This window comes from Parasteatoda tepidariorum, chromosome 1, assembly GCF_982258835.1.
Source record: "Parasteatoda tepidariorum strain Cologne lab strain chromosome 1, Ptep-v5.0, whole genome shotgun sequence".
NCBI lineage: Eukaryota > Metazoa > Arthropoda > Arachnida > Araneae > Theridiidae > Parasteatoda > Parasteatoda tepidariorum.
Genome location: NC_141755.1, coordinates 55,044,357 through 55,068,960, shown reverse-complemented (window position 1 = coordinate 55,068,960; position 24,604 = coordinate 55,044,357). Strand labels below are relative to the sequence as shown.

The 24,604-nt window shown below is 27.0% G+C and overlaps 1 protein-coding gene across 6 annotated transcripts in view; it reads left to right on the top strand.

Annotated features, from left to right (window-relative positions):
* Positions 1-21,192, top strand: part of fs(1)h (female sterile (1) homeotic) — a 37,816-nt gene extending 16,624 nt beyond the window's left edge. For 5 of the 6 annotated variants that reach the window (XM_043042702.3, XM_043042685.3, XM_043042699.3 and 2 more), the window contains 8 exons: positions 1,777-1,869; positions 3,534-3,635; positions 7,119-7,247; positions 11,770-11,961; positions 15,135-15,519; positions 17,788-17,958; positions 18,387-18,515; positions 19,609-21,192. In XM_043042702.3, coding sequence (XP_042898636.1) covers positions 1,777-1,869; positions 3,534-3,635; positions 7,119-7,247; positions 11,770-11,961; positions 15,135-15,519; positions 17,788-17,958; positions 18,387-18,515; positions 19,609-19,742 — 1,335 coding nt within the window. In that variant the 3' untranslated portion in view covers positions 19,743-21,192. Of the gene's footprint in view, positions 1-1,776; positions 1,870-3,533; positions 3,636-7,118; positions 7,248-11,769; positions 11,962-15,134; positions 15,520-17,787; positions 17,959-18,061; positions 18,274-18,386; positions 18,516-19,608 lie in introns of those variants that run through there. The other variant, XM_071179777.2, reaches the window with a different exon arrangement.
* The last annotated feature ends 3,412 nt before the right edge of the window (positions 21,193-24,604 follow it).

Sequence of the window (24,604 nt, the reverse complement as noted above, 5' to 3'; positions counted from 1 at the left end):
TTTTTTTTTTTTTGTGTTTGACTTATTTATTTTAAATGTGAATCAATAAATACAATTATAAACACTGAAACCTATTCCAATTTTTTATTAAGATGATATTTGGAATTTTTTTCATTTGGATGCTTCCTTAAATTTAAGATACTCTCTTTTTCTTGTTGCATTTTACTGTATTTTCTATGTCTAGTCATTTAAAATCACCTTTTGCACTTAACATACCATACTAGATAAATGTTGCGGTATCCCACTCGTTTCACATATCGCAACTATATTATGCATATACGTTGTAATATTATGTTAATATACATTGAAATAGAAAAACTGCTTACCAGTAGGCAATTTTAATATTCTGTATCTTTGAACTTATATTTATATGTTTATAATATTTCTATGTTTGTTATGTTTTGGATATTTTGCAAATTTAGTAAAATGGTGTAAGACTTGTTCTTTTTTTTTTTTTTTTTTTCGTGACTTTGAACAATTTTTTCTCTGTACTTCCTAACCTGTTCGCTTTTTTTTTCTTTCTTTTCTATATTTTATCAAAGAAAGGAATACTCCTATGAATTATAATTTTTTGATTTCAAAAAAAGTATTTGTAAATTTTGAATTCATAACTGATGATAAAAACAAAATATGCTTCCAGTTAAATAAAAATAATTATATTTTATTAGTTAATATCTTCAATATGGAAGTGAATGCTAAATGCCTCATAAGATAATTTGAATAACAAATATACACAATGAATTAATTGTGTTAATTATTTTTTGCTTTAAATAAATAAAATGGGTAGCGAAATTTAGTAAGAGAAATTGCAACTCACTTAGTGTATAATGAAAAAATGAATGAAGTCCAACATAGTAAAACAGAACATGAAATTAGCTTGCTGAAGTGGGATATGCTTATAAGTAAAAGGGAAAATATGAGGAAAATAAGTGAAAGTAAATTATAATGTAAAATAAACAATTGTGTCAGATATAAGTTGGGTGTGAAAATTATTATTCATTAACGAAAGAAATATTCAATATTTATAAAATTTAAATAGATTAAAGCAATGAGCTATAGTACCTTGCTTTAAACTGAAAAATTAAGTTCTGATATTATTTACTCAGAACAAAAAAAAAAAAAAAAAAAATTCATTTTGGTGTCAGACTTAAAATATCTTAAGTGTCTTAGGAGAATTCTTGTAAAAATTAAAAATGTGCTGTAATTCTAGATACAGGACCTGTCTTTATGTAGTTTACTTCAATAATCATTAACTTCACTTCTCAATAGTAATATGAATTAATAAATAGAAAAGAAACTGAATTTTTTTTCAAAGTCAATGTGACTAAAAATTTAGATGTCATTGCCCTTCATTCAACAGCCTGTAAACTGATTGAAAAATAAATGTGTCAAGTAAAGAGTTAATATTTCTCTATCTTCATCTTTTTAAATCACATCTTGATTGTTACGAAATATTTTAAATTTTTCCTCATTTGGTTGACCTTACTGTAGAATTAGCTAGAAGAAAATTGTTTTGAACTTAGTTATAAAAAAGACTTATCTGTACACATTCCTATGAAAACTGCTGCGGTCTGTGCATTCGCTTTTAAAGCTTTCAACAATGATTTTGGATTTGTATTCTGTGTCTCAATATTAAAAGTGTTCATTTGGAGCATTTTGGAGCTTTTTGAAATTTAAAAATAAGTTATTATGCCTCATTGTTCAAAATTAAATTTAAGCCAAATCTATGTCAAATTATATGTTTTTGCTATTGAACGTTTTATTTATTTTTTGCAGCAGCCTTGTGGAAAGCCTAAGAAAGGAAAACTTAATGAACAGCTAAAATATTGTAATGTAGTATTGAAAGAACTCTTTGCTAAGAAACATGGGGTAAAGTAGTCTTTTGCTATTAATATTGTCTAATCCAAACTTATAATTGTTTCTATTTTGAACTCTGATTTTGCTTATGTTTGCACATGTGTCCAATACTAAACGTATTGTAAGTACAGGATTCATAACATTCAATAAATAAATAAACTTTTCTATTTACCTGTATTTGTATGTCTCTAAATTTACCTAATTCTGTAAGGAAAAGTATACATAGTTTGAATTTAGACTTAAATAAGGGGTTAGAAGGTTCACTATTTAACAAAGATAATGTTTTTCATTAAGTCTAATCACTTGCTAAATTTAAATTAATGGTTAGCTTGATCAAAATTAAGTATTAAGTGAACAAATTTTCTATGATTATTGATATAAAAGTGTAACTTAATGAAAAATTAGGTAATGAAGTACCTCCTATAAATGTTTTCCTTTAAATATATTTCCAGATTTTTTTCTTGAAGATAGAAATTTATTTTTCTTTAAAGCATAAATAACTGCTAACAATCCATCGTGACGCTATCCAGAGAAAGATCCATTATTATTTGGCAACTTCTCAGAAATTCTAATTGCAGTTATAAAAGAATAAGTCAACCAATTATTTAGGAAATAAAGTTGAGAGGATTTTACCAAGGCAAGCCTTTGACTGACTTAAATATGGTTGCAAGTTAAAGAAAGAATTTGGTTTCTGATAGGATTCTTCTTTAATGAATATTTTAATTGGGAAAAGAATTAAAGGTTAAAAAATATGTCATGACCATATAGTTAAAACTAATTTCCTTGCTTGTGGGGTTTTAAAAAAACAATGATTAGAACATGTATTTTATGTTCCAACATTTCCTGTAAATTTAAGCAAAAGCACCTTTTATCTACAATTTTTTGTTGTATTTGTTTTAGAACAATTAGCATACACCTTGCAGCTGTATATTTGTTAAAATGAAACCAAATAGATAATTCTCAATAAATAATTTACTCTTTTAAACTTTATTCTTTTTTTTCCTCAAAAAAGAATCTGGGTAAAAAATCTCCTTTTGTTACCCAATTTGTGTTATTTTTTTACCAGAAACGGTACATAGAGAGGTACAGTCATTCTAATTTTTTCATTTGTTTATTAATCGGGTAATCTAAAAAATAAGTGTCATTTTCCCCCACAGAATTTGTTAGCTCAAATGTATGTATTCTTTCTGTTTTGCCTTTGCCTAGAAAAAAGAATTTATGTGATACTTGTTCAGTAAGAGTTAAAAGTCTGGTAGATCATTTGATGCGAAAAATATCAGAGCTTTTTAAATTCAGACAAATTAGCAGAGTGTATGGATCAAATGCCATGAGTGTTTCCATAAAGTGTACATGTGAACAAATAATTTGCAGGTCAGATTGTTGCAACCACAGGTTACTCAGTTGTTACAATCATAGGTGACTTAGTTTTGTGATGAAATCGCCTTAGTTCTGTGATAATGGTCTAATTAATGTTGTCTATGTCAAAAAATAGTATGACCCTTTGTTCATTATTAAATAGTTTTAAATTTTTGTTTCACTTATTTGCTTTGCTAAATGAAACTTACTTTCTATTATAGATTACCTATATGTATATAATATTTAAAAAAGTGTATATAATAAAAAATAATAATAATAAAAGAACAAGGTCTTTATCATGATTTTATTTTAAATCTTAGGGCTATGCATGGCCATTTTACAAACCAGTTGATGCAAAACTTCTGGATCTACCAGATTATCATGAAGTTATTAAACATCCAATGGATCTAGGTACTATCAAGGTAAGATGAATAGTTTTTTTCAGGGAATTTTTATTTTTTTGAAGTTTGATTACATTTACTGTTAAGTATATTTAATGGAGAAAAAAATTTATTTATAAATTTTTTTCCTTCTGTATTATGCATTCTTTTTGGTTTAATAAAATCTAATTTGATATGGACTGATTTTAGTTACTTGTACCCTTGCTGAATTGCATTATATGTAGGGTTGCTACACTACCTGGAAAATCAGGGAATTAAACATTTTTAAGCCAAGTGCCCAATTCTATAAAAGTCAGGGAGTTATGATTTGATGATCGCCAAACATGTGTTCTTTAGGTTAGCATTTCTCTTAAAACAAGCAGCAAGAGTTTAGTTTCACCCATTTGCAGACTTGCCAACTCTCCTGCTTTTAGCAGGAGTCTCCTGCTTTTGCCTCAAATCTTCGCCCTCAGGCCTTCAGGGTGTTTTCTCCTGCTTTTTTCTATTTAGTGCAAGATAGAGGAAAAAAGCAACAATTTGTGCAATTTCCTTCCCAACTTGTGCTTCAGATCATGCTGGGCATTTATTTAGAAAAATTTTGCCCCATAGCAACATCACTAAAAATTATGGTGAGTGTGAACCAAAACAGCAGCAATAACCAATGAAATGGCAAAATCGGAGATATCTTGGACACCATTAGGCAAAATGTTTTTTCACTTTCTATAGATGCCAGTTTTTTTTTAAATAATGCTAAATCAGCAACATCTGCAGTTTTAAAACAGTAGCAGTTAAAAGAAAATTAAGAAATACATTTATAAAGTATTGTATTCATTATTGACATATTTTGTTAGTTTTGAACTTTAGGAAGTGTGAATCAGGTTTAATTTTCAATATTGCGCTATGCCGTGATACAGAAAGAGTCTCCTGCTTTTTTATTTTCTAAAGTTGGCAGGTCTGCATTTGATATGGACCCAAGTTTCACAGAACTGTATTATTCCATAGTTTTGTGACTTAGAAATCTTTCAACTGGGAAAAAGTTTTGGTTGATTAAATCCATAACAGATGAATTCAGGGGTCTATCCAGGGTAAATTTACTATCGTTTAATGGTACTTTCGCAAGGAAAAATGGTGGTTTCAAAAATAAAGCACGTTCCCGTTCTAGTGGCAATCTATGAAAAAGAGGAGCTTTTCTGTCAGCTGTCTTTTACGAAAAGGTAGCACTTGTTTAGCCAGATAGTGCAATGTGGTATGCCTAACCAATCACTTATGCCATATCAAAGCCAAACTTTTCTTCTGGGTATTTATTATTATTTTTTTTTTTTTTTTTTTTTTTTTGTCAATAAGACAATGAGGCTCTCCCTCTATAAACTTTACGGGGAGTCAAAATTTTAACTTTATCTTAAACACTGTTGTAAATTTATTCTAACAAACCTTCATTATTTTTTTTTATGAGCCATTTTTTTCTCTGTGAAACTTTTCTGTATGACTCAGTTGAAAATGTTCTCATAATTAAAATAACTTTTTGTGCTAGTACTGTTAAATGCATGTTTTTATTAAATTAAAGTTGAAATTTAATTATGGAGACTTAATTTTTATGAATTTTGAAATTTGGATACAATTTTTAGCTCAAAATTTTATAATACCAAAATTTTTTTTGAAGAAATAAAAAATTTAAATTTACCAGTAATAAATTATTTTTATTTGTAGTGACAATTTTTGAAAATAATTTCTTACTTTACCATATTTTTGTGTTGATTTTTTAATATAATTTTTCATTTTTACAAAATAGATTAAAAAAAAAAACTTAGACAGACCCCTGGAACTTCAGATTGTCTATTCTTATTTTTTATTAAGAAATTTATTGGGATAAATGACGTTCCATATTCTATTAAAAGTTATTGCCTTTTATTGTTAATTTTCCTAATCCTCTATCATCAAGGTTTGTTATATGAATTCAATTAAACTTGTTATTAAGAACTCGTGGGAAGCATGGAGATTGCTGTTACTCTTGAAAATTATAAAGCATAACTATAATATCCTGGAGGTCAATCCAGGTTTGTTTTTTTTAGGCCGCAATTTTAAGAAAATTGAAGTTATTTTTTCCGAATATTTCTTAATAAATAAACTTTTGTTGCAGCAATCACTATTTTTTATTTATTTATTGTCAGCCCACAATTTTTTTTTATCGTTTTTCAAATTAAGTCAGGTTTGCTTAATGTGTTATTACGCCGTGAGAATTTTGAATTTGGCGTGCCAACTTCAATTTTGAGTTTAATCCCCCTCTGGCGTATTGGATTAGTTATAATTCAGTCAATCTTAATGTTTGCTGATAGTTTTTTCCCCCCAACATTTATACATTTTTCAGCCCTTTTTACATGGTTTTTCAAATACTAATAATTTCTATACCATGTGATTACGGTATTTGAAATTTAGTCACCCTGGTTTGATTTGTTCTATTCTTGATAATTCCGCCGTAATTTTATGTGTCCTCATTTGGACTTTTTCTCACTAAACCCTACATTCGATCAATTGTAATTTTACGACTTTGACTGAATGTGTTATTGTTTTTCATTCACTGTTTTTCGGCCTTTTCCACTTTCGAATTTGAGTTTAGGTGGGTCCAATTCCTGATGAATTTGAATGCTGGATCAACCCTTGATTAAATTAAACTAGATACTAAATATAATTAAATAGGAATTTTTCATCAGGAGTTTCTACGATTGACTTAAGAATTGTGGATTTCAAACAAACATTATAGTTTTCTGTGTTGGCTGAGTGAGACTTAAATAATTTTTTTTTTTTTTTTTTTTTTTTTTTTTTTTGTCTTTACAGCCATTTTTTCTCTGAATTGTGGTATTTTTTTTAATTGAAATAAATTATACAACGTAATATATAAATTACTAATATTAGATTTTCGTGATATATTTTGGCCATGGTACTGCCAGTACAAATTAGACTGTATACTGATCAGAGTGTTATGAGACTGGAATTTTTTTAAAAATATGTCTGCAAAATCTGAAAAAGTTGGGAATTCAAGTCTTCTAATTGATTAGCAACCCAGTATATAGTGTAGAAATTTCGTGATTATAAAAATAATTTCTTTCTCTTCATAATATTTCATTTATTAGAATATTATTTCAATATAGTTAAAACATAATTTTTGATATTCCATCAAATAAATTTTGGTATAGATTGTTGTCAATTAGATAAAATTAATTTTTATTTCTGAGCATCTATATCTGTATTAGGTCTTTTTCCTTTGTCAAAATGTTATAATTAGGAAAGAGATGGTACCCATCTTACCCTCTTTGTATGACAACAATTGATCAAAAGTAAGTGAGGTTTAGAAACCACTTTTAATATGTGTTGCAATGAAGTACCATAAAATTGAAAAAATTAAAATTGATTTAGAATTCTGTCTAGTTGCAGATGTTGTGTGGGGAAGCGTTTCTACTTTTTAATTGTTAGTCTGCAATTTGAATTTCTTTTTAAAATTTAATTAAAATACTAATTTATTATTTGCAGAAAAAGCTTGACAATCATGAATATAAGTCACCAGATGAATTTGCTGGTGATGTACGGTTAATTTTTACAAATTGTTACAAGTATAATCCTCCTGATCATGAAGTTGTAGCCATGGCAAGAAAACTCCAAGTAAGACATTTTCTAATAAAAATATTTTCGATTTTGTTTTCCAAGTGTGAGTTATTCAGGCATGTGGTTTTTTTTTCTTCATGGAACTCCATAAATCAGAAATTTAAGTTGCACCACAATTTGCGCCGAGTTCCGAGAATTGATAATTTATACTGTGTTAAAGTTCCTGCTATTCAACCTGAAAAATCAGTTGGAACTTTTGAGAAATTCCAGGGTGGCCACCCACCTGGAAAACCTTGAAAACCTGGAATTATCAGGGAATTTTTTTATACTGGAAAAAACCTGGAAATATCAGGGAAATTTGGATAAAAACCTGGAAAAATCAGGGAATTTTAAAGAAAAGATGGAAATTTTTTCTTTGATAATTTTTTTAATTTCACTTTTTAAAATTATTTACTAATTTTCTTAATTTAAATTATTTCATCCATTATATCCACTTTTTTTAACGGAAATGTATCGCCAAACAGTTGAAATATCATCAATTTAGCTATACTTTGCTTGCATCAAAATTTGCTCGATTACAGCTGTTAAACTAGAATGTCACATAAAATTCTCCTACTGTTGCTAAACGAATGCAGAAACCTTTGACCGCTATGGGACTGTGCAATTTAGGAAAGATTCTGGTGTAGGTGGAAAAAGATTTAGGATATTAGCTTCTATTTTTAAATGCTGCCTTTGGGCTGAATCCATTTATGGCTCAAGTTTGTTCCGATGCTTTGGTGGTAATTTTTTTTCTATTTTGACAAAATGTTTTTGTATTTTTAACTTTATAAAATTCTCCAAAAATTAGTTGGTTATAATTTGATAATAGATTTTATATTGCACTCTTTTTCTGAAATTTTTTCTTCTCCCATTCAAGGAAATCTGTGAATTATTTTTTCTCAGCAAGCCAACCAATCACACATTTTTTTACCATCGCTGACAGCAATGTTTGTCGATAAATCGTTACAATTGTTGCATTAATGCTAATTTTTTCTATTTCATTTTAACCTTTTATAACATATTTTTAAAAAATTGTTTTTTTAAGAACCAACTATATATTAATATTTAATTTTACTCTTTTGTTGGTCAATATTTTGTACCAAAACATTTGAAAAATAAATAAAAAATCTTGCCAAATTGTCAAAATAACATTTTGAATAAAATATTTTATAATATAGACACTTTTCTTGTACACATCCTACACTTAATAAGAAAAAAGAAACGAAAACCTGGAAATTTTAAGATTTTTATCTGGAAAACCTGGAAAAATCAGGGAAATTTGAAATCTGATTTGAGTGGCCACCCTGAATTCGGCAAATCTTAAATTTAACCTGCACCCTTTTTTCTCTTCTACCTGGTCTCTTTTCTTCACCTTTATTTCACAAAAATAGCTTTGTTGATGCTTCTGGCGAAGAAAAAAGAAATTTCCTTTATCTCTCCACCACAAGAAGACTTTAAACCAGGGTTCGTGATTATTTTTATTTTTTTCTTAAATCAATCCGATTTTTTTTTTATTTAAATCGGATTTTTTTAAATTTTTATTCGAACACATTGTAAGAACTTTAATTTACAATTAAAATAATGTTTATAAATGTTTAGTCAAAATTAAATTAATATTAAAACTATATTATAACAATATTTTAGAAGCTCTGACTTATTAAAATAATTTTACATTATAATGCATAGCAACCAGGGTTGGAGTTTTTGCCGGCAAAAACTGGTAAAAACCAAATTATCTAAATTGCTGATTAAATATTATTACAAAATACTTGAAACAAATTTAAATCAATCCTAAGGAATAATAATTTTGATACAATACATGAAAGAATTATTTTTAACATATTAATATAAAGGTAATAATTTTTAAAAGATTGAACGTTTTTGACCTCTTTTCATTTTAGAATCCTTAAATAAATGTTTTTTTACAAATAAATAAATATTATTATTTGTATAATATTATTATTATTTATTATAAAAAAATATTATTTGTACAATAATTAACTACACATCTTGATTGATATTTTATGCTTAAAATTATAGTTATATTAATTTAAAATAAGTTCATTTCACTGGAAAAAGAGAATAATTGCAAATTTTCCAATCAATAATGCTTTAAACTACTAAAATGATGTATTATTACATTATGATTTAATTATGGAATAATTAATAAATTTACCATGGTTTTTTCCACCTGCGGCAAAATCTTGCCAACCCTGATAGCAACCATTTTGAAAAAAATGCATGATTGAAATTTAAAGATTAGATGAAATAGAAAATATAAATTATACTTAAAACAAGGTTTCAATTAGCAAACCAAAATTTTAATTTCAAATTGTGATTTCTTTTTTTTTTCATGATTTTTAAGATGACAAAATTGTGTTTATAAATGTAGTCATTCATCAAAAAATAAATATTTAATCTATATATTTTTATATTAAAATATTAATTTTTAATCCTATATCAAAATAGATGAGTTAAGCTAAAAAAAAATTTTTTTTTTTAATCTATGTGCTCATTAGAATTTTTTTTCCACAAAATTTCTTTATAGAAAATCTGATGAAGAAAAAGATACTGTAAACATATTGCAAGAAAAAAAATACCAGTTAATAACTCTACTGCTTCAAATAGACTTTGAAAGGAAAAAATTACACGATAGCAGGAAAAAAATATCTAAATTCATCAGCTGAATTCATTTTTCTTTTTCTATTTTTGGCTTAATAAGAGAATTTTTTTTAAATATAACCTCAAGCTTTAGAAATATACATTTTCCACCAATAAAATATGATTTAGATTATATTTTATTGGTATTGTATAATTGGATTGGTAAAATATAATTTAGATTATAATTCCATGCCTTTTCAATCTAACGGTAGAATTTTAATTAACATTATTTGCACTTCTTTTTTGAAAAAAAATTCATGTTTATTAATTACTTTCTACAGCTATGCAAGTTTATATTAAGACAGCATTAAAAGTTTACTTTAATCTGTACTTTCAATCTCAAGAATCAAAATATTTTTAAAAACGTAATTTCAAATGTGTTGGAATTTAGCACACACCAAGAAAGAAATTTCGTTAACTAAAATTAATTAATGCAGCAATTTATTTAAAATAAATTTTAAAACTAAGAAAAGAAAATAACAAAATTATCAATTATTTAAAACACTTTTTTTTAACTTTTGATATCAATATATATAAATAATTTGTTGATTTAAATCTGATTTTTTTAAAAAAATCATTTGATTTAAATCAACGAACCCAGCTTTGAACTAATGGTTGCCTGAAGAAAGTGCCATACCAATCCGCATGCGCTCAAACTACTTTCTCTAGGCATTCATTAACTGACCGTAATTTCTATATGGTTGAAAATCTCATATCCAAAAATCGTCAAATCTGGAATGCAAATGTTTTTTTTTTTTTTTTTTTTTTGTCAGATAATACGTCTTTAAATAAACAGAAATCGAAACATTCTTTATTTAAAAATTAATAAATGACGAATTAACATCAATTTTTATGCAATAAAATTTTGTCTTTAAGAAAATTCCTGTTTCGAATTTCCAAGAGAAATAAATTTATTTTTTGCACTTTTTCCTACTAATGCAATTGTGATTAAAAATTACATTCACACCATTTTAATTGTAATCAAACATCGCAATTCATATTGATTCGATGGGATTTAAAATTATTCATCATGATTTATTTTCAAATGATTTAAGAATCACGCATCGAGATTGTTTCTTAACACAATTTTTCACATCAAGATTCATGGTCAAAGTTTTTTTTATTTTTTAATCCAGTTTTGTTTACACACTTATAAGAAAATGGCCTAATTTGAAATTCAGTTTTGAAACTAGGCAACCCTATGGTTCCTAAAAATGTTCTGATCATTTTCTGTTTTTGACAATCACATGCCTGGTTATTAATTATTCATTAATTTATATATATATATTTGTTAATTTACATATTTATTGTCATTGTAAATGGTAGGTGCAAATTCAAATCAAAGGCATAATAAAAAAATGGCTCCTATGTTCTAAACATCTATAACTGTTATTTATGAACCAATTTTCTAAATTTTAGTTTAAAAATCTAGAATTTTTCGGCTCAGTTTTTTTCCCCATCTCTTATAATGTCCTATATCATAATTTTTAACATAAAAAGAATAACGAGTAAGTTTTTGTCCCTAAAAGTAAAAAGTGATTTTACGTAAAATACAAAACTTTTCTTCGCTTTTTTCGCATGTTAAAGTTATACTATTTATCATTTTAAAAAAATTATCGACCAGTAGCATTTTAGTCTACATTTTTCATTATTTTTTTATAGTAAAACGAAATTTCATAATCTTATTAAAAAAAAAAAACACCCTCTTGATTTTTTTTTATATTGAAAATGTGTCATTTATTGATAGAAGATAATAATATTGTGGTCAAAGTTGCATAAATTATCCAAAAATGTTAAAATATTTATGTTATTTATTTTACTTTTTTATGGTAAGTATAACACTCAAGTTATTTACTTCAAATATTTATTACTTCTTAAGGATGTTTTCGAAATGAAATATGCCAAAATGCCAGATGATGCTGCACTTAATGATCCAAATCTTAGTTCTGAAAAAACAGAAGATTCTACACAAAGCATGTCAAGTGATGCATCATCTGAATCATCATCTGAGAGCGGATCTGAAGACAGTGATGAAGAAAGAGAAAGGAAGCTAAAGGCACTGCAGGAACAAGTACATATATTAATTATACTCATATCTTTATTTTACTCGTGCTTACTTATACTAATATTTTTCAGGGATAAAAAAAATTCTGCGGAAGAGCGGAAATTCGCTTTTTTTCCTCCCAATTTTTAAAATTTACATCAATGTTTCAAAAACTTACTTTTTTGGGGTCCTATTAAACCCCCATCAGCTGCGGCAATCTCATACTATTAAGCTAGGCAGAAGTGAGTAGTCTTTATCGATAGATCTCTATTTTAGTATTTTGTCGAAGGCGCTTTTTTTCATGAATTTATATATTACGAATTTATTTGACGATTTTTTATTTATATCACGAATTATACAAAAGCACATTTCTAATAGGTTTAACGAATTACATGTCATTTATTTGAATTCAAATTTATTTTTATGACTTAGTATTTACTAAACTGTCTGGATATAACTAGCTTGTGCGTTGACGTGCTTTCTCGTCGGAAAATTTATTTCCAGTTTTTATGGTAAATGCTCCTCCCAAACTGCAAAAATCCAAACAATAGTTGTACTTGGAATGAACTTTTTCCCTCCGGAGAAAGAACGATTGTCATGAGAAAATACTGGGAGCTTTGGCAGATGCGTGGTTGCCTTACCAGCATTGACTTCTACTGTAGGGAAGGATGAGATTCGTATTCTTGGTTGTTGAGTTTTAAGCAGTTTCGGCCACCTATGTTTGATCCAGGATTTTTCTTGGTATGACGTGTATTGAATTTGCGCATCCGTGCATTATACTTCTCCGCTGGTTCTTATTTTTTGCAGTTCCTGCATTAGCCCTTGCACATGTTTGTTTTTGGTTTAGTTGTGTTCTTTTCATGTGGTGCATCGTTAGAAGATGTATTGTAATGCTGGAAGTCAATTTGAAAGAAGAAACCAAAGTACGTATGATAGATTCTGCTGAAGCAAAATAAATTCAAGTTTGGGTAAATAAAATATTCAAAATGACTAAAACTGTTAGTAACTGTCTATCAGGAGATATTGGGATGAAAGTTAGTGGCTGTTTTAATTTAAAATGATTGACTGGCAATTAATTTAAAATGATTATTAAGTCTTACATATAGCTTAATATTATAAACGCTGGAAGTTATGTTTATATCATTATATTACATAGAACACTGTCTATGTAATATTACCAGTGTCTGCATTGTTAAAGTTGAGCTTTTTTTATTTTTCACATTCATGCCTGATTTTTACAGTCTGTCTCAAAAATGTAAACACATGGCGAAATTCCTTAATGCAGGGTTGCCACAGGCTACTAAAATGCAACTATTTGCTACTATTTTCGGCTTTAGGTGACTATGAAGAGACTTTTTACTCTTGGCAAAGTTTTTTCGCAAAAATGAACGTTACTTTTCAGAACCTTAGCAAAAGAAAGCAAACTTTTATTACAATCATTTATGTCCTAAGAGCCAAAAATTTAAATTTTCATTGGATTTAATAAAGTACTTGTTATATTTTCTCTCTGAGGGGCAATTTTGTTACTTTTAATTGTTTTTTCCTTCTATTAACATTCATATTTTATTGTAATACGATTTTTATTTAGGTACCTATTTTCTAATATGTATACCTTTTATATTTGTACAAAACTTTTTTTAATTGGAGCATAGTTAGGACTGGGCGATAAATCGATGTATCGCGAAATATCGATTTAACGCATATATCAGTAGGCCGATGTAGTGACTTTCGTTTTAGGCGATGCATCAGAAATCTGATTTAAGCCGGCGGAATAAGATAACAATTGCAGTTTAACGATTTAATATGCAAGGATCCTTGACCAGGCTAACGCTGTTACCACACTAACGAAGACGATTTTGATTTCGTCTAGCTGCAGAGATGTAGATAGCGTTTTGCTATTAAGATGTTAGTTTCGTGATGTTAAATGACGAAGAGCGAATTAAATCAGAATCTCTCTTGAATATGATGATGTCACATGACAATATCGAGTGACATTAGTGCAGGAGTGGGGGGGTATACAATATCAATAGTTGGAATCGATATTGTATCATGCTGTTTTTATATTTTTAGTACATATTTTTCAACAGGTGACAATTGGATCGTTCTTTTTTTTTCAACCTTTGGCATCATGCTGTTGTAAACTAGTTTGTTTACAAAAGCAACGTGATTTTTGATTTGTTGATAAAGTAATCTTTTTATGTTTCTTTCATTTTCTATTATTTTTTGAAGAAAAAGAGCATTAATTTGTGTGATTTTATTTGCCTTGCATCATTTTTTTTAACTTAGTTAAATTTTTTATACATACATTAGTATTGAATTGGTTTTTTAAAATAAAATAGCTCTTAGATTTGTTTATTTTTTGAAAGTTTTTGTGCATTTTTATTACAGTGTCAAGGGTTTTTGAATAATGTTTTATAATGAAAATGGTATTTATATTTTAAATAAAGAGTATCTACCCAATATATTTTTGCGTTGCTATGTTTGTGGAATGTAAAGGAAAAATTAGCTAATGGATTGAATCTGTGTTTAAATATTTTATTTCCATTTAATACTTTTCCACAATTTGTGCTCTATTAGTGTGTAAAATTTCTTGCATTCTTATTTAATAACTTTTTTACTCAAAATTCATTAGAAGTGTCAAATGTCACATACCATACACCATTTTTACCCCTCCTGAAATCTCCTGAATTCTTGTTAGGGAAACTCCTGAATGTTAATTTTGCTAGGTTGGCATGTCTGGAAGTAGTAAGATGCTTAAAATGGCAGTTTTTGAGAAAAACTAGCTCATAATTTTTTAACTATTGCCACAATTAAATTATTGAAGTCTCCAATAGTTATCAAGAGAATTACACATTAAGTTCAGCTTATAAGACAGCTCCATTCACATACTCTTAAATTATACCTTATTTTGAACACTATTATAATTTACATTTTCAATTTTAAAAAAATCAATTATAGTGTTTTAATCTTCTTGAAACACTGTATACAATATCTATCTCTTTTTCTGGCGTTTACCAGTAACTCCTAATTTTTATCACAAGGGCCGGTTAAGAGTCTAAAAATTAATTATATTAAAGCTTACCAAGCCACTTGGGTAAATCTAAGGATTTATTGGTTGTCAGGCTTTTGCAGTGATATATAAAAGTATATTAATATTTTGTATATTTTTGAGAGTTAATTTATTTTTATTTTTTTTATAGCTTAGAAAAGTTACTGAAGAAATTAGTAACTTAGCTGCTGAAAGCAGGCGGAAAGATAAAAAGAAAAAGAAACGAAGGAAAAAAGATAGAGATGAACGGAAAGAAATCAAAATTGAAGAGGAATTGTCTCCTATTGAAACAACCACAGCATCTGCACCCATTACCACTCAACCGAAACAAACAAAAGCCGCAAGGAAAAGTACTGCTGGTAAAGCACCTACTGCCAACAATAAAGTCCAAAATCAAAAAAGACAAAGAACTAATAGTAAATCATCAAAAAAAAGTAAACCATCTCTCTCATTTGATAGTGAGGATGAGGATAATGCTAAACCTATGTCTTATGATGAAAAAAGGCAATTAAGCTTAGACATCAATAAGCTACCGGGTAAGCTATGTTTATTATTTTAGTTTGAAAAAGTTTTGAGTCTTTAGAATAAAACAAGTGTTAAAAAATTGCTGTGATTCAGATTTTTTAATGTCAACTAACTAATATCTTAGAACAATGCAAGAAGTTTACTATTATAATAAGTTTCCTGCTCTAATTTGAAAGAGCTATTATTAAAGTTACAAAGGTTGTATTGCTCTATATTTAAAAATTGTAGATGCTGTATCTATTTTGGTTTTCAACTTAACCTACAAATTGTTTTGTTGAGTAGATACTAAATGACTTAACACTAATTGCAAAAGTGTGTAGAAAAAGATACACAAAGTACAATAGAATTTTTTAAAAATTTAACGTCTGACCATTATCGAATATATTTTACGGTTTTGTAGAAGAAATTGCAATACAAGCTACAGGAATGCAAATAAAAAGTTGAAGTTTGACATGCTGAAAAAGCCATTTTTTTTTTTAATAAAATTTTTTTTAAATTTAAGTCTTTTTTAGTTTTTTTTTTTTTTTTTTTTTTTTTTTTTTTTTTTTTTTTTTTAAATATTGACTATTTGTCCATTGTTGTAGAAAATTTTTATTTCTCTCAAGATTTTTGTTACTGTATCTAATATTTTTAACTTTTCATTGTTATTTTGAAATTTTATCTGTGTGTTTAAATATAATGGCAATCCTGTCTATTTGAATTGGCGTTACGGTAAACTTAATAATTTAAATTTTCATTCAATGTAATTTTATTTGCTCTAGTTCACTTTCACTGTAAGAAATTATTTTATACTCTACCTAATACATACCTGCCAACTTTTAATCCCTTCCATTATCATTTTTCTCACTGGTATTAAAATGGAATTAAATTTTCTATTTTAAGCAAAAAAATATGTTGTATTTGAATAAACTTCAGCTGACAGCCATGATAGTAACGCATACTAATATATGTGCTTAATTTTTTTAAGAATAGTGGTGATCAAAATCATTTAAAAATTAAGTTTATAAAAGAAAAAATAGTATATATTTGCTACCACTTTAAATATAAAAATAAAATTTTACGCCAAATGCGTAAAAGTTGGCAGGTATGCTAATGTAGTGTTAAAAAATTTTATCAACTGTCCTTCCCCTTGTAATTTTATTAATATTAGTAATAGAAAGAAGTTTATATCTACTACCAGCATTCCTGATATTTACGGCTCAACTTTTTCTTCATGAATTGAAAATTAAAACTTGGATAGGATCTGATTTTTAAAAAAAAATTATTTCTTTTGAACCCCTTTCTTTTATAATTAAACATTGAATAGAATTTATTTTTTAAAAAATCATTTTGTAGAAGTAGAGGCATTAGCATAGATAGCAATATGACTCCAAACATTTTGTAGATAAGAAATTAAAGTTCCTCTCGTTTTTTAAAAAAATTGTTAGCTGTTGTTAAAGTTAATTTTTCTTTGTGTGATTGTTTAATGTTCAATTATATTATAATTTTTTATAAATCCTAATGATAATTTAACTTAAAAAATAACAATATTAAAATGTTCTTCTTATTGAGTAGTTTCATTGGGTATGTTCTTGCCCCCTTTTTTTTATTAAAATTTTCTATTAAGTTTTGTTCTTCAAAAGATTTTAAGTAGATAATAAATTATAACTTTGTTTGATAACTTGTCTAAAAATTATCCTGGTGAAGAAAATCCTTTTTTTTTTTACCACTAAATTACTCTAGTTCCAATTCTTAACAATAAATAGCAAAGCAAATTATAGTATTTCCAAATAATGTTTTTATAATTAAATATTTTAAGGAATTTTTTTATTGAATTTATTTAAAAGTTGCAAGATAAGCATGAATTGTATATAATATTGTGTATAATTTAAATTTCATTTTAGCTAATATTACATTTCTTTCTAAAAATATTTTTATTACAATTTGCAGAAATAAAATTTATTCCTGTTTGGTTCAGTATAATTAATTTCATAAATTTTTGGGTTACATTAGTCAGGAAAATTAAGTAATTATAAAATACCTGTGTGTTAAACTATTTACTTTACCCTATTTTACCAGAATCGTCTCAATTTTTTTTAAACAATTTAACATTAGTTTTAACTATTTTTTTAGTTGTATTTTAAATTCTGTATTAACAGATTATGTTTTATGTTTAGTGTACTCATTTATAATCTTAGATGTTTTATATTACTTATCAAAACATAACGACAATGGTGCTATGATTTTATGTTCAATCTTTTATTGATTAAATTTTTTAACTTTGTATTTGTATTTTCTAGGTGATAAACTTGGAAGAGTTGTTCATATTATTCAGTCAAGAGAGCCATCATTAAAAGATTCTAACCCAGATGAAATAGAAATAGATTTTGAAACATTAAAGCCATCAACCTTACGAGAACTTGAATCATATGTTGCTTCATGTTTACGAAAGAAACCTCGAAAACCTTACAGTAAGAATACTAATGACAAAATTTAGAATTATACTTTTTTATGATACTATGCATACAGACATTATACCTGTATTATTACTTTCTTATACCTGTCATTTTGAAGTGCTGCGAAGGATTTGTTGTAAAATTTAAAATGGCTAAAAATAAGACTTAAAATGTTCCTATATGTATTTTTAAATTTTAATAACAAATACTTGGTAGAATTATTTCGGTCCTTATTTCTATTCAATAAATACTAATTATAAAATTGTGAATACTTTATGTTAGTTAATTATGTTATATGAATCATGTTCTAAGTATGTTCTTGGAAACGATGTAAGTAAAAATAAAATATACATATTGATTATTTTATTAAACTTGTCACTTTTTTTTCAAACTATACTACTAATTGTTATTTTTTTATCTGATTTGTTTATTCTGTATTTTAGCTACAAAAAATAAAGTTGCTGGCAAATCTAGAGAAGAGCATATGCGTGAGAAAAAGCAAGAGCTTGAGAAACGTTTGCAAGATGTTAGTGGCCAGTTGGGCCAACCTACTAAGAAATCTGCAAAAAAAGGTGTGTATAAATTAGTATTTTATGTTTCTTAAACCATTTTATCCCAACGACTGTTCCACATGTAGCAAATAATAATTTGTCTCCCCTAATGGGTTATTCTGGTTTTAAAAAAACTTCTCTATTTTCTAACTATAAATAGTCCTGTTCTCAGAAAAAGTCCTTTGGTTTTTGAAGAACTGATTCACCATCTATCCAGACTTAGACAAAAGAAGAATGACCCTTTGTAACAAATTTCTGACTACAAAGAGGGGATGGGGCAAATAGCCTGATTTTTGCATAAATTCACCCTATTTGCATAAATTCACCCTATGTCTTTAACTTTTTAAACACTGATATTGTGTCATTAAAAAAATTCAGTAGCCTGATTAGCAGGCTTGACACTACCTGCCTTTTATACTATCCAGCTAAGTAAAGGGTGTGGAATGTTGGAATCTGCTGTTTGTTAAACTCGTGTGATGCTATGTTTCAAATCAATTTAAATTAGTGAGATTTTTATACCATTAGTAAATTTTAAAAATTTATTGAAGAATGATGTAGTTCTAAATCATTTTTGTCAAAGCAATGATACAAATGGAAAAATATATGGTTTTTAACAACAAAAAAAGTTTTGTGTTTAAATAATACTGAAGCACACATTACAAATTTAAAGCACCATTAAAATTAGAAGTAAGTAATGCTTTTATTTTAAATCCAAATCCTGAAATATCCAAGTACACTGATTTCCTTTCACCTGTACTTTACTATTCATCTTGTAACAAAATTGTTACTAATATTTCATTTTGCACAATTTTATTTTTAAAAAAAAATTTCTAGTGGGCAGTAAGCATCCCCTTTCCCTAAAAAAATATAAAGCCATGATGTAACTTCGTAAATTACATCATGGCTTTTATATTTAGAACTCTCACTGTTTGCTTCGAATAATTGTCTTAAAAAAAAAAAAAAAATTATTGCAATCACTGGTTTATTAAGTACCTTGATTTATTAAGCTTTGGTTATAGGCAAGTTCAGCTGTAATAAAATTCATAACAATTCTTTTTCTGAAATTTCGTTTCTTACTGTAATTAAAATCTTTTATTATTATTTTTTTAATCAGATACAGAACATGTAAGCACAGAAGTTGGTGGTGGTCCTAGTCGTCTCAGTGCAAGCAGCAGCAGCTCCAGTGAAAGTGATAGTAGTACTAGTAGTAGTTCTACCAGCTCCTCTGATTCTAGCGATTCAGAATAAGCTTTAACTTTACACTATCCTTGGCCTTAGGACGAAAGAATCTTTTTATTAATATCAGTGATCTGACATTAATTTGTATGGCTGTAGACGAAGTAAGAAACTTATGCACAAACACACTGTGAGTAGCTTGATACAAGAGTTATTTACCTTTGTGTTGGGTGGCTGCATATCTTTGATATTTTTTTTTTTTTTTTTTCAAAACAATATGTGATCGCATTTCATATTTTAAAATAAATTCATTGAACTTGATAAACTACTGGCACAAGGAACTCTTTTCAGATGTGTAACTTATTCCATCGCCTAAAAAAGTCAAGGAAGGGTGTATTGTGTGCTTTTTCATCTGTAAATATAATTTATCATTAAAGTTCATCTCATCTTTTAAAACCTACAAATTGGATCTAGCTTAGGCTATTGATCAACACTGTATATGGATCATTTCATTTGTTCTTGTAAATTTCATTTTGAAGATTGTATAAAGTAAATAATAAAAATCAGGTATCGTCTGTAAAAATTAAATGTTATTTACCGAATTTTGTCTATGTTAACTTTTGTCTTTGTAGATTACTTCTCACATTTTTCGCTGCAAATGATTTTTGTAGCATCCAAACCAGAACATTTTACATTAATTAATAATTTATGTATTTTTTAAATATTTAAAAAAAATCAATTATAGGTATAAAAAAATGGACAAACCTGATCAGATTATTATTGCCTTTAATTTTTTATTACCTTTTGAATTTTTATATTTCTGTTGAAGTTTTGTATAGACTCGGAAAATTATTTCCAAATTTGTTAAATTTTTTGGCTCATTCAATTATTTTGAATGTATTTTATATTGACACCGAATAAAATCTGCTGTATTATTTTTATTTTTTAGTTCCTTTATATACTACTGTCATAAGACAGCAGATTTTTTTTTTTTTTTCTCATTGTAAACTTGCTTTACTGTCAATAAATTATGGAATTGGCTTAAATGTGTTCATTTGGGTGCTATTCTAAAGAACAATTTTGTTTTTGTCATTAATGTAAACATTCAAAAATGCAATTTATGAGCTTGTTGAAGAAAGTGGAAATTTTGCAATAATTTGTGTCTGTCTATGTGTAAAAGGTATTGTGTTTAAAATCTAAATCTGGATATTTAGATCTGTATATTTGTTTATATGTTTTTCTTTTATTCTGATTTCTCTAAGCAATGTGTACAGCAATATGTATGTCTCATTAAAAATTTATTACACCACTTTTGACGCCATAATGCCATTGATTTACATTTTTGACATTTTCCTCTTGTACTTTTGTAAATTAATAATTTGAATGTATCAATTAAGTGTTTGTTGCCTCTATTTAAATTGTTTTTCCTTATTCCACCAACAGATTCGGAGACACAAATTCTTATAATGTTAATATTATTCAGACATATTGACAAAATAAAATATGAATTTAAAAATAAAAATGCTTACTGTATTATGGTATTTTCGTTCTCAGATGTGATTGCTCGGAGAGATTTATTTATTAATAGAAATTTCTAATTTAATTCTAGGCAATCTACAATTTTTCTGCTGATTTCTAACCAAAAAGCAAAAAAAAAAATTCTTTCATAATGAAGGATTTTATGAAAAGAAAATTTGTATACATGAACTTTTTATCCATCCCTATTTGCGTTTTTTGTGTTGTGTTTATTTCATTTAGACGAAGATTACATACTTAAATCAAATTTACGTAACGTATTATAATTATATATAAAATTTTAGGGGACAATCATTTTTACAGCTTTGATCTAGTCTTCTAGGAAAGAAAGTTTAAAGAAACAAAAAATGTAGATTGTCTAGTAATTCTAATGCACATTCACAAGGATTTATTTAATTTACGAAATTTCTTTTTTCGATAACTGAAGGAATTACTGAATGTTAAGTGGCATTTTAAAAACATTGAAATATGTTATTTTTAAATAATGTGTTACATATTGTATGATTCATTGTTTAAAAAATCGCTTCATTCTGTCAGGTTACATTTTTTTTCTTTGGATAAAGTTAAAGATGACTTACTTCATTACAATATTGATGCTACGGTTCTCTTACTTTTTTAAAGACCACACGAATCCTATTAAAATGCATATGTTTACGGGTTTAAAATCCTAATCAAAATAATGGTCAAAACCCAAGTGTAAACCAGTATAATTGTAATAGTAACAGATAAAAACTTCATTGACTTCAAAAAAATATGAGGGAAATAAAAATCGACTTGTTTTGAGTGTTCAAATATAAGCACCCATTCTCAAGACTCTTCAGTGGTCAAAGACTTGTGACCTTTATTATTGAACTCTTAAAACATGTCTTTTATTGCTGTTTATTAATTTTGAAATAAATGAAGTTATCTTTTCAATTCAGTTTCTTGGGATTATTTATTTAGTAACACAGTATATTAAATTACTTCACGTGATGTTAAAATAGGTTCTTAGATTGAAGGAATAATATTTAGTCACTACTTTCTAAAAAAATCAATGCAGTACAGTTTTTTATTACTGCTTGCCCTAATAATATTTAATATAATAATACAAAATTCCGTTTACAATTGAAATTTCTAAAGTCTAATGGAATACAGTCGAACTCGTTTATAACGAGCACAAAGGGACCGTAACATGTACTCGTTAAATCCGAGTGCTCGTAATAAACGGGTACTTAAGACAGGCGTGCAACCAGAAGAGGGGGGGGGGCTTGGGAGGTCAAATGATTGAATTTACTTAAAATTTAATTAATACTTACATTAATTAATTTAATCGCGTTTTTTTTTTATTTCGCGCACATTTCTTATCATTTTGATAGATGAGAAAAAAGATTACAAGACGGAAAAATATTGCTCGTTAAAAGCGACTTCTGTTCCATAGACTTAACATTGATCCAACCAAATATTCTCGTTTCCCTCGGTAAATCCGAGCTCGTTATAAACGAGTTCGACTGTAGTTACAAGGACAAAACTATTTCAAACAAGTTAGCGTTTTTGTCCTACTCGAAGTTGTTTGAAAGTGTATATTTTATTCATCAATTCCAAAGTTAATTCTACATATATTTGAGGGTATTCTTTATGGGTACTTCGATCAAGTTTATTTTTACACTCTTATTTGATTAAAATTATTAAATAATTTGCTTAAAATAAATTATTCAAGCTATAAGATTTAATGCGTTTTTAGCTTAATAGTAAATGGGGCTTCTATAGCATATCCTTAACTTTGATACGGCTATCTTTAAATTAATGGAATAATCATAGATAAATATTAGTTTAATTTTTTCTCGTTTTAGCTTTCAATGAATAATATGCTTTGTCCAAACAGATTTCAATTCTGGAAATAACAAAATTATTGAGTAGGTTTCTTGGATCTATATCATTTTTATCCTCTTGTGACGAAATACAGGAAAATTGCTATTCACAGTTTCTGTAAAGTATGTTAATGTGGTATTTTTTTATCAAAGTAATTTCGAAAATTGAGTATTTTTTATATCGTTTTTCAAATCAGATGACAATTCTAAAATTGGCTCTGTTTCGGAATCTTACGAGTTTCAATTTAACAAAAAAAAAAAAAAAAAAAAAACATTTTCCTAAAAACAAATTATACGATAATAATATCTTAGGAATTCTGCTAAAATTAAAAAATAATTTTAACAAAAGTAAATTTTTTCAACATATTTTTTTAAAAGAGCAGCTTTCTTAAAACTGATGGTAAAATAAAATACGTATAACGTCAAATTAAAATTGCGGTTCGAATTTGAGTTGCACTCAAAAAAACCACCACACTAAAAAAAAAAACCGTATTTACTTTTCACAACTGAACAATAAAGTAAATGAATAATTTTTTTATTCAATCTTAGAGAAAAGGGTGTACTTATTTACTACTGTCCTTCAGACGTTTTGCACTGAGTAATATTAACATAGAAAATGTTCTTAAATTAGCTAACTAGCTATTGTTCTAAAACTCGAAGAAAAAAAAAACTAGCAAGTACTTACAACGAGTGTTGATTTAAAGAGAAACTTTAAGTGCCAATAAAAATTACACAAAATAGTTTAGTATATTTTCGGGAAAAAAATCTACGTGGTAGCTTAAAGAAAGAGTAAAAAATATAATAAAATAATTAGTTGAATAGTTCTATGAATCACACGTGACCAGATAATTAAAAACTTAATCTCACAATTAAGATGTTAGATGACATTTAAGATACTGAGATGTTTAAAAATGCTTAAAAATTTTGGCTACATATTGGACAGCTCTTTATGTTCTGAATCTTTATACTCCTTGCAATAACTTACACTATTTTAGATTATCTATGTTGAAGTCACAAGAAACAATAAAAAAATAATATATCTTCATTTTTCGAAAAAATAATATGCTTAGTAAGTAGTCCAGCTATTATGCATCGAATAATTTTAAACAGCAGAATGTTTTTAATTACTTAACAAGATTTTATTCTCAAGCTAACAGGTAATAATTCTAAGTTTTAGCAAGAACTTCAAAGGAAAAACCAAATTACAGTACTAAAAAAATTTATTAGTATATTAGTGAAAAAATATACGTATCAGCGTAAAGAAACATCGTATTTATTGATTAACAAAATGATTAGCCATCTGTTATTAGCGAAAATAATATGAGTGAAATTTTACACCGCGCGCTTTCCTCGTAAGTTAACCACATTTAAATATTCATCGTCCCATTTAAATATTTTTTCATTGTCGCCAATTTTTTTTTAATAATTAATTTTAATTTTTAACGGTTTCTACTAAATAAAAATAGTTGAAACTTGAGATTTTTCAATAGAAAAAGATGTAGATTAATATGGTATAAAAAAAATCATACCTCATAATTCAAAAATTTTTCA